This window comes from Echinococcus granulosus (genome assembly GCF_000524195.1).
Source record: "Echinococcus granulosus chromosome Unknown EG_S00231, whole genome shotgun sequence".
NCBI classification, from domain to species: Eukaryota; Metazoa; Platyhelminthes; class Cestoda; order Cyclophyllidea; family Taeniidae; genus Echinococcus; species Echinococcus granulosus.
Window position 1 is genome coordinate 26361 of NW_020170611.1, and position 11412 is coordinate 37772.

General features: G+C 37.9%; 2 protein-coding genes across 2 annotated transcripts in view; one reads left to right on the forward strand and one right to left on the reverse strand. All coding sequences in view use genetic code 11, as the record gives it.

Moving 5' to 3' along the window:
- Nucleotides 1–6156: 6156 nt before the first annotated feature.
- On the forward strand, nucleotides 6157–8500 carry EGR_10539 (hypothetical protein; the record flags this gene model as incomplete). The annotated part of the gene is made up of 5 exons (XM_024499788.1): nucleotides 6157–6244; nucleotides 6298–6615; nucleotides 7827–8010; nucleotides 8140–8222; nucleotides 8388–8500. 5 exons carry the CDS (start codon nucleotides 6157–6159, stop codon nucleotides 8498–8500), a joined length of 786 nt encoding a protein of 261 aa, XP_024345797.1.
- A 2496-nt stretch (nucleotides 8501–10996) lies between these two features.
- EGR_10540 (hypothetical protein) overlaps nucleotides 10997–11412 on the reverse strand; it is a gene marked incomplete at both ends in the record, with an annotated part of 1071 nt that continues 655 nt past the window's right edge. Inside the window, one exon of the mRNA XM_024499789.1 lies at nucleotides 10997–11126. Within this exon, the coding sequence (XP_024345798.1) occupies nucleotides 10997–11126 (130 nt within the window). The remainder of the gene's footprint in view (nucleotides 11127–11412) is intronic.

Consider the following 11412-nt stretch of genomic DNA (forward strand, 5'->3'; position numbering starts at 1 on the left):
ATTTAGTCAGTCACAACAGTGGAGACTGCGAATGGCAAAATAAGGCTCTACTATGATCAGGAGTCCAAAATCTCATAATCTTCACTGTTTAAACGATAAAAGAAGTTAGTCAGAGTCATTCTGGCTTTGAGCATTGATAAGCTGTGCAGTGACCTTTATTATGCAGATGGGTATTTGAAGAGTTACATCAGCAAGGCAATCCAGTGCTATGGCCAGCGATATGTGGCAGCACAGAATGGGGTGAGTGGTATTGATGTTCCTTTGATACCTTCTCGATAATAACACCATCTTCATGTTGAAATTTCACACACAAATTCCCACCATCATTGTGTTTATCATCGGCTATGATGAATAACTGATGGAGTGTGGAAAGTCCCACTTCCATACTGCATTATCTGGCCAAAAAGCAAGAACACAGACGGCATGAGTGCAGTGCAGAAGGTCGATGCTTACTTCCAGTTGCATATTCAATACGCCACATTTCAGTGGTAGCAGGTTTAAGCATGCACTTCGGTAGAGTAACCCAGAGTGGTACCGCATTGCATTCATGACATGATGGTTGAGAGACCAGCATCCATTCACTGTGCCAGTCAAGGTGAAGTGAGGTAGAAATTTGATTTTAATGCTAGGATGGAAGAAATAAGTGTTACGCATAAAGGTTAATGGCCCAAATTTCAGAGATCCACAGCAGAAGGAATAGCCTACTCAGCTCCTCCTCCGACACGCATCGCACTTATAGCGTAGCATTATAAATGGAGACAGAGCGAAATCCTTTCATAATTCAGCAGCATTTGTGCTGCCAATAAAACTCTTTCTAAACTGGCGAGTGTGTATTTTATTCTTATTGGCCTTATCCATTAGTACCAAGCTAGCTTGCATTACTTTACTTTCTCAATTCGTAGACTGCTTTAATCTAGGCACATTTTTAACAATTACAACGACACCAGCAGCAATAACTGCTTAACTTCTTTTGATGAATGTTTTCCAAATTGCATGCAATGAGTTCCATTTGATTACAGTGAAATTTAATTACTTTAGAAACAGAAAATAATACAACTCAAACAAATGAGTTTGTGCGTCGAAAATCACTTGGAGAAGCAGCATTAGAGAAACGTAATGATTGTGGATGAGGAGAAGGCAGCTATCACCATCCTACTACCCATTTTTCCTTCCACAACTTCCTCACTAGATGTATGATAAAAAAAGTGATTTATCATCCACATGAAATGCCACCACAAGCTCTTATAGACGCCAATCTCAATTGGCGCTTCAAACAGTGATAAGCAAGTAGTCATGATAAAGGCTAATGCGTTCACCGAAACATGATGGGTGTCTCAATGATCCATTATGCACATCAGCATGTTTAAACCAGATTTTACTGATGCTTTTTGGTTTACCACACCTTCAATGATTTGAGACAAATTCTGTGGAAAATTTATACGGCTGCATAATCAAGACAACTCTCTCTGTGTCCTAATCTGGTGCGCATGTACATCGCATAGAATAACCAGTAAGTATAAGGTTTGCATTCAAGGAGGTTTCCCCCACTAAATGTCAGCTTTGTATGTAGAAGAATATGACAATAACTTTTGGTGCAAAAGTTGAGATGGGTTAGAAATGGTGATCTGTGGCGGATGTAGAACAGGGAAAATACGAACCATCATCTTCTTAGCATCTGTCACGTGGCTTTGTCGGCCGGAGGAGCAAGCTGCCAATGGCATATTTTTTGGTGGAAGGCGCATTTGAATTGTGCTACTTTTTGTTATTGAGTCAACCAGGGAAAATATATTAATGTACTTTAAGGATACTCTTTTATCATTTGAGCAATCACCAATTCTACTTCTAAATTTACAGTAGAACTGGATTTTTGACGCTAGCTCGCTAATGAATGCAGTGCTATCGGTAGCTGCTTTGAGTTGCGTACTTATTTACCCGTGATCTTTGGTCTTCACTGGCTCGTCATATTCCTAGGATTCACCTTCCTACTTATCCGTACAAAATTCTACACGTGTCCATGGCAGCCCGGATCCATTTGCCCTTCCTGTCTACTACTGTAGCTTATATCGCCTTAAAGGCTGACTGCAAGGAATTCATTTTATAGTTAATACCCTGCTGATTTCTATTACCTCTCAGACATACTAAACTTTTCCCATTTAAATATTTCGTTATACACCTATCACCTTTACTCTGGAGGACTCAGATTTGTTCTATAAAAAGTCTACTTTATGCATCATCACTGATGCATATAAACAAAAACAACCTAAAATTGAGTGCCCGGTATAAATCATGATTTTTGCCTTCTTTTGTCTTTAAAATATGAAATACTTTGGGAGGCATTGAAATGCTAACTTACCGACATGCGACTACTATTACGCGGGGGAATAAATTGAGTACGAACGTGAGTTAATAGTGCGGGCATTTTTTGTTAAACAGACTTTTAATATTAAACATTTGACAGAAAATTACTTTATTTCCACAATTCACTGTGAGCACTACTATTATAGCTGGCGTAATAAATCACGGGTGTAGCTATGCAGTGCAATCAACCGTTCCTGACTGATTATTACCGGAGTTTCTAGGTCATCTGTGTTTCTAAAAAGTATGCTGGGAAAGAACTTGCACTGCGTTTTACCACGAATAATACAGTAATACATTAGATGTTTGTTTATCTCTTCACTTTGGTTTCGCGGACCCTTAAGTCCCCGCTGTTGTACTTCTTTTAAGCGGCAGTGACTCCGGACCATTCATGCAGCCCTTGAACCCTTCTGCACGCTGGCAATACACTTCCCGCCCAAGTATTAAGAAAGGCTCGGGGTGTTACATTAGGTCTAGATCTATTAATAGTGAATGCACAAATTTACTTAGAAAGGGGTAATTCCCTGAAGAATATAAGACTACGGTAAAGAAGAAATAGAGAAACGCTTGACACACCTCACATAAAGTAGTTATTATCTATTACCTATAATTCTGAATATTCGTCTAAACAAGAATAAGTAAAATTATGCATTCCCTGCCAGAAATAACAAAAATGTACTAAAAGTATTATTAGTTTTGCCATGACGCAATCATTTTGCTCTGTCTTCGTTAATGTTTGTTTATATCTCAAAAGTATCCATAATACTATCTTGTACTGGTGCATAGTCACTTATTCGGAGGTAGCAGGAGTTATTTATGCTACCACTGTCCATTTTTTGCATGCCGGGATGGTTTGATTGAAAGAATTTGTTTGACTAATTCCGCATTGAGTCAAAATTTACTTTAGCATGTTAGTACATGGATACCTTGAATCAATGCAATCCTCCAGCACCTTTGTTCTGGTGGTTGTCAATTTACATTTGCAATCTCTAAGTGGCGACCAGAAGGTAATCCACAAATTGCTAATAAACTTGCTACTAAAAAAGCTTAAGTATAATGGAGCCCACACATTGTGGGATGACAGGTTATTTTTCAAACCCAATTCATTACTGTGAGGTTAAAGTTTTGTAAGGTGGACTCCAGTGGCCATAGTTTGCCATTAACAACTAATTACATTAGCAGCCCACATCTTTTGTGGATTATTTGTTACGGGAACTAGGTTGTTCACAAGATCAGTAGAAAAGGGGTACGGCCTTTCTTGCCTCACCGCAATGCTCTAAAAGGGAAGTGCCTTTACAGAAGAAATCAGTAAGTGAATGGTGAATCTTGGCATGTAAAAAATTTTCTAGTGAGTTTAATAGTTTAACTTTGAACTAACGTCTGTTGACACTAATGACCATTACGTTTACTTAGAGGAGTTCATAATGCATGTGCAAATGCTAGGTCTCCAGTAGTCCTTCTTCTAGTCTTTATAATGGCATCATTTTGTGCAAGGTCACTTCATCAATGAAGGCGCTTATCTTAAATAACATCTGCATAAATTTCTATAAGCCACAAAGGGAATGAGGTGGTCATTTTAGTTATTTTTTTAGGACCACGTGCTACTCTAAGCCTTTCTGAGAGCAACTGTTGAGGTGTCACCGAGATAGGTGAGTGAGTGATAACAATAGGTTGCACAATATCTTATTTCGGAGCCGAAAATGAGGTTGATTGCACCACGTTGACAAGTCTAAGTTCTGGAAACTCGGTGTCAAGTTGTAAAGTAGATCGAAAGCTGATTGTATATACTAGAACAGCTTTGCTGTGGATGAAGGGCTTAGTGATAACTATGGTGGGATTATGACAACTGATAATCGTAAAAAGAAAGGAAATCTTTACCGCATGCCAAGATTGAGGACGATCTTATGCGAAAAAACCTTTTGGGGATGTGTATTTGATCTAACGTCACGTTTTTTGTCCAAGTAGAAGCACATTGACCGTTGATTTTATCCCGAATGACAAATGAGAAACATTGCAAAGGCTGTTGGAAACAAGTTTATTAGCACCTGTAGCTTGTACTCTCGTGGATGTATAATGAAGCGGGAATTTCCTTTTACGTTTGCAAGTTTAGGCGGCCTTCCTCTTAGGGCTGTCTTAAAATATTTCCGATAATAGAAAAGTGGTGCTGAATCAGAGCTCCGAAATGCAAATAAGAACTTTTAAGGCTTATAATTAATTCAAACTTTAGCGATCTCTAGCATAGAAGTGGTGATTTGAGACATGTTAAAACTTATTTTAGGTCTCCAAATTCTATTTTTCTTCTCGATTATACATTACCTCCCTCGAATAATTAGATACGCACTAAAGTTATTTTTTTTCTTTCAAAAGTCGTTTATCTATAAGCCACTTAAATTATCTTAATTATATTCTCACATCAACCCTGAAAGATCCATCCACCTTTGAATCCGAATGATTTGAATTTAGCTTTGTTCAAGGAGGCTTTCAAATAGGACCACTACAAGGTCATTCTGACACTTCTTCATAATACAAATTTTGACTTTTCCACCTGTCAAAGCCGGCTACTTCTCAATCGCTACTTCTGCTTTTCTATGGTCTAAGAATAGTACATTGTTTTAAAAAGATACATATAGTCGAACACCTCAACTCACTTTGATGTCATGTAATTCTTTTTGCACCAAGTTTTTAGTCACTAATCTATTTGATACGACCATCTTTAAGGGGAAAACGCGGATTATTTAAGAGCCTTCTTCTTTCTGTGGGTACTTTATTTGCTAGCGGCCAGACATTCGTCAGTTTTTTTTGCAAACTGCTGTACAATGGGTTCATTTCGGTGCAAAGGGCAAGCAATTTTTCCAGTTTCGGCATCAATTTTTGATGGTTTTTTACAAGTGGCGAAAATTTGGTCTTGCCATTGGTGCTACTGTCCGCCTTTATTTTATAGCGATACATCAGTCTTTTACGTAACGAAGCTCGTGCAGAGAATTTATATATCCTCAGCTTCTCAATCCATCTAGAATGACTGAATCAGAAAATCCATTTTAAAGCAGAACAGATTTTCCTCAAAGCACTAAGGCCAATACATGAGCATTATCATTGGCAGAATTGAATGGCCCCTTATCTTGATGAATATTGGGGTATGATCTTTTACTATCCTTTTCTATAAGTGTCAAATAGTAGGAAAGGAAGGTTAAGGTTGTAACAGGAAGGATTGTCAAGACTAACCCTCAAAGAAGCAATTCAGTTCGACAATAGCTTTTAAGTGAGAGCCAGCCTTAAGATAAATGTCGATACCTACTATTTTGGGTAAAGACGACTGTGATCCCAATGGCGACATTGCCGATCCCCATTTCCTCCTGTTAGCTTCGCGTAGGAATGCAAATAAGCTGATTTACAAGTTGCTAAGGCTAACTGAAACTAGAAAGACTTTGCAGAAGCACTATTTACATTTTCTTTCTTGCAAAATGTGTGGAAGTACCTCCATTAACGGCAAATATTAACAAAATCAATGTGACCTAGTGGTAACATACCGATTTAAAATAAAAGTGTAATCTTAAAGTGACAAAGCATTTAAAAATACATTGCTGCAACTTAGTGTTTTATTTAGCTGTGTATTTAACTGAGCACGTACTTAAGCCTTTGCAAGTTAAACAGCCTCTCTCGTACAGTTCTGGGATCATGCTGGTAGAGATTCAGCTCTTCTGTACTTTTTCAAGCAGTACGTTCAGCCATACTACGTTGGCTTATAACGACTTCAGCTAAACATTGCCTTATATCCACCCTCTACAATATGGCTGGAAAAATATGTGGTTTTCTAATGCAACAACTCCATTTTCTGTAATCTCTGAAAGCAAACACATAATATTGCTTAAAAATGTAATAACATTCTGCGGTAAAAGCGGGGGGTAAGCCAGGTGGTTATCTGACATGGTTAAAATTACGTAGAAAATGACAAAATAAGTATTACTATTCACGACTTTGATGTTTACAATCATTCAACGGCAAAAAGTTGTTCTTTTATTTACTTTATAATACCTTATAAAATTTTATTTATGCCAGTTGTCAGCCTGTCTACCATGCGTAATATCGTGCTAACCCGGTTTCGTTCTGCCGGAGGGATGGAAACGACGCCAACAGCTAGCATTAGTTTTACAGGACCAGATCATTCTAAAAACGAAGATGATGTGATATACTCAATGGCCAACTGTTCTTTCATGTGTTGGTCAGAAAGAAGCTCTGATTCTAAAACTAACCACAAGAAAAGTGAGTTTGATTGCACTATTAGCCTGTTAAAAATAACAATGAAAAATCGCACGAAATTTCTGACTATATAGTTCAAATACAGCGAACAATGAAATCTAGAAATTGAAAGGACTATTGATGGAGTAGTTGCGCATTAGAGTCATATTTATAGGGTCAAAATTTTCCCTAAAAGCACATAAACGCAATTAATTTCACTTTAAATATATTAACGTATTTTTGCAAGCATATAAACTTCATCTTATTCCAGACCACTTTCCTCTACCTTTTGCATTTCGGTAAAGTAGAGAATAAGGCATTTTTAGCCAATACGAAGTTTTTGTCTCATTGATTCTCCTTCTCGTATTTGACAGCTGTGATGACCTTCAAATTATACTCTAGTGAGTCACGAAACGAAATCTGGCCACTTTCTTACATTCAAATCTTATTTCTTAATTTGGATCTTCTCTATTCATTCACTCATTCACTGCATGTTCGGCCCCTATCAACCCCCTGAATGACGTCTTCACTACTCCACAGCTTTTAAGGGGGGTTTTATTCCAGGAGTAAAATGACCGTCAAATTTATATGGGAAGTTTCTAGGTAGTTCTTTTATGAATGATACCAACTAGATAGTGGTGGCGATGTCTCTTAACCTAAAAACTCTTTTCCATTTAAGTTGACTTCCAGAATTTTTATAATAGTTACTAATTTGGGCTCGCCTTTAGTTGACCATCATCGTTGTGGACAAGCTCTCTACATGTGTTGGCAGTCAAGTAGATCTATGACCATTCACAATGCTTTAAATATGTGAGAATGATGACTATTAAGGGATTTTAATCTATCTAGGGGCGAATGCTGACTTGGATACTGTACCTGACTATAAATACATCATCTTGAGGAAAGGCTTCGGTTGCCCAAAGTCCTAGCACTTGATTTTTACAGGTAAGATCCCGATTTCGTTTGTGCCTAAGCAAATAATCACCGGTTTTTAGAAACACAGCATACTTCAGTGTTTCTCGCAACACCTAACAGGAGGCCTATAAGCACCTTGACCTTATGCGTGTTAAGTCATGCATTTAGTGATGAATGCTAAAAAAATTATTAAGCTAGCAATTCCAGAGGTCTGCCAATAAGTTCCTTTTAGTTAGCTTTGGCTGCAATTGAATTTATAAAAGCCAGTACATTCTGAAAGACAAATCTATTGCTTATATGTGTTAATATGTATTTTTGAGTCTTTACTGAAGTGATAATAAACCCAAGTGATACAGAACAAAATAATGCTAGCTCACTTACGGAGGAGCTAATAGGGTGCTGTCATGGTCAAAAAGTCATGCTGCGTAGTAAAAGCACAACAATTCACATCTCAACCCACAGATTATCAAATCACTATATTAATGGCAATGCATTTAAGCACTTGTTATCGTTCTGGTAGATCCCCATAACATTCTGTGTTAAGGCTTCAGCTTTAAAGGGGCAAGTCATTTCTACATCACTTTCAGCCATTATATCTGATCTTTTTTTGGTTTTTCCTCTAGTAAAATGAAGGGAAATTGGATGGCAACTTAAAGAAGCCGGTTTTAATAATTTAATACGCTTGTATAGTCAACTTTTGCAAAAAAACAAAAAAAGTAAGCGAAACTTTGTGCCTTATATAGCAGACCTTAAGTTTTCAAGCAGAATCTAGTTAGGTTCTGGTTTAATAAAGACTATTAATTTTTATAGAAATAGACTTTCGCAAAATGTGTGCTCTATCTCGATAATTGGGAGAGGAAAATGAAAAGTAAATTTGACAGACCATGATTTGAGACTTTGGGGAGTTATTGAAGCTTCCCCTAATAGTGTAAAATCTGTCTCTCTTTTGTCATTTTTTAAAAAAGGAAACATTGTATTTTTTGTCGCAGCATGACGTCAGAGTTGATTTTAGACCATACGCCATGATTTGACACATTACTTAACTGTGTATTTGACTACCTGCATTTCTGAGTCTTTGCATGCCGCACAGTTACTTCGCGTTATGGTCTTCGGGTCAAGCTAATAGTCCCTTAGCTACTCTGTACTTTACGGAGTAGTACATTCCACCACACCACTTTGGCCAATTACGCTTTCAGAGAAGACTTGAGGGCTGCACTTGAGAAACTGCTTTCCTCTCTCTGATGAAGGCACATGTATGGATACAACTTAAGATACTACTGCTTTTATGGCATGAGAAGACGTGTCTATTCCCACATTGTGACAGCTGCACAAGTTTGGATACTGAAATCCTCATAGAATGATTGATGGCAATGTAATACCAATGCTGGAGTCCTTTTAACAGAAGGGGGGGGGGGGTGAGAACTCGGAGCACCAGAGATTTCTGAAGAAAATATTAGCCGAAATAAACTGACACCTTCGATGCTAGATATTAATGGAATTCTTCTGCAACCTTCCATATGTCATGCCTTCCAGATAATCTGTATGCTGGTGATTAATACCATCCTGCGCAATTGTATCGCAGTACTTCGAAATAATATTAGTAAAATATTAAGCATGGTCATTAACTCAAATTTTGAGCAAAGTAGAATGATCACTTTTCAGAAGGTAAGCAAAATTTTGCAAAATCAGTTATCTTTCTTCCTATTTTAATGCAATCTGTCTTGACACATTCACTTGACCTTTCCGGTGTTCTACGATTCCTGCTATCCAGATGCATATGCATTTCTAAGAAGAAATTCTAATTTAAGGGAATTGTTCTTTCAGCGCCCAGAGAACGTGGCACCCCTTGGTAAAAATTCACTCAGAAATATTGTTTATATCTGCCTCCACACAAGCCTTCTTTCTAATGCCATCTCTGCCAGTGATACTCAACTCGAAGGTTATGCCCATCAAATGGGGGTATGCTCAATTTTCCCTCCGTATTCTCTCCAGATATCACTTCCTTTGTTTTGTTATCTTCCGCCTTTTTTTTGCTGGGCTTATACAAACTTTGGTCTGAAAGGGCCAATTCCAGCAACTCAAGAAAGGTATTAATTGGTACGCATTTGTTTAAGACGACTGGTTGCTATTGATGTTTGAGGTTCAATGGCTAAGCCCTTGTCTTTGAGTATAGATGAAATAAAGACGCAATTTTTCATAATTTTCTTCACAGTTCTTAGGCGATAAATTTAGGTCGAAGTCATATGCGCATCCATAAACCAAGCACAGTTTTTGCGTCAACCCGTGACATATTTGATACAGTAGAAGAGCGTGTGGCTCTTTTTGAATGGGATTAAAAAAGATTGCTTACCTTTTCGAATTTGAATCTAATATCAAGCCGATTATGGCAGCCCAAAAGTGAGGTCGAGCGTGAGCCCACAACTCTTGAGCCCGGGTGACCAGTCCCCATTCGTCGAGTTTTGATACAGTGTCACCAGTACAATATTTTGAGTCACTTCTCAAGGCGTGTTAAAACTTTCCATTGATAGAGGACAGTCAAGCGTTAGAGTCTACAAGAATTTCTGGACGTGATTGCAAGCAAATTGGGATTGAGCTCGGAGAACTTAAGATTTCAAGCTGTTAAAGCCCTATAACTTCACACATTTGCCGCAAATTCAAATCTGATGATTCAGTTTGATATGCGTTGCTAAGAGTAATGGGTCAAGCTGACTTCTCAAGTTACTGGTCCACTCAGGTTTACATTACTATGGTGGTATAGTGCAAAGCTTTAGCTCTGCAGATTCCCATCACTTCTGTACGCAAAGACTATTCTAGCTTAATACTTTGCCCACCTAAATGCGCCAAGACGAACAAAATGGAATCACTACAGATTTATTTCCCGAATAGCAGCTGTGGTGCATCAATGTGCAGTGCGGTCCCACGTAGTAGATGTGATCGGATTCATAAAAATACTACATAAACTAGAATTTTTACAGGTTAAGCTGCCGAACTTATTGACAAACATCGGCGGAAGACTGATGAACTGCCTTCTCTAATAACTTCTCTCAGCCAATGGCGGTATTCATTCAATTTGTAGTTTAGTTAGTTGAATTGGACAGGTGCTTAACTGTCAGCCCATTTCAACCATCGCTTACTCAATTTACTACTAATACAGATAAGTCAAATAGGATTGAATCTAGAGGGTCTAGAGCAATAAAAAGTGGAACATTTCGCCTTAAAATTACCAGAGGATAGCTGTATGAAAAAATTGCCACATCTACCTATCATTTACATCTCCCGTGGATTAATACAAGCAGCATCTCGAGTGGATAAAACAAGGAATTCACGCTGTTTAGAGGGTATATAAGTCTTTTCAAAGCATTGTCAATATGCGGTGTGAGTGTGGTGGCTGTATATCTTTATTGCTTCAATAGCCAGGCTTTGTTAAATTGATTTGATTAAAATAAATTCAGCTCAAACCAGACTACTGATAAACGTCATAATACTCAATTCAGTGGACGCAGATACACGCATGATTTGATATCTCGTAAGTAGATCCTACATAATCTGTCCCACAGTTGTCTTTATTACATTCACTGCTATTATTTTGACAAGCTAATTTGGGGCATCCCAAGTCTTTCCTGAAGTTAAAAGGGATTCATAATACCAGGCCAGAAAATGTATTGCTGAGGCACAGAATGGCTAAGGGTTGTTGTCATGGTCCGGAGGACGCACCTCCCAACTGAAGTACAATAGCAGAGACTTAGGTGGCCTTAAAGCCAAAATGATGGGTTACACAAACAATATTTACAAATTGTAAAAGTTTTTACATTAAATTATAGATTTTATGTAGACTTACTATAAAAGTGTGCTTTTACCTAATGGGTATCAATAGTATGGGATGGACAATAATCTGGGATGAAAATT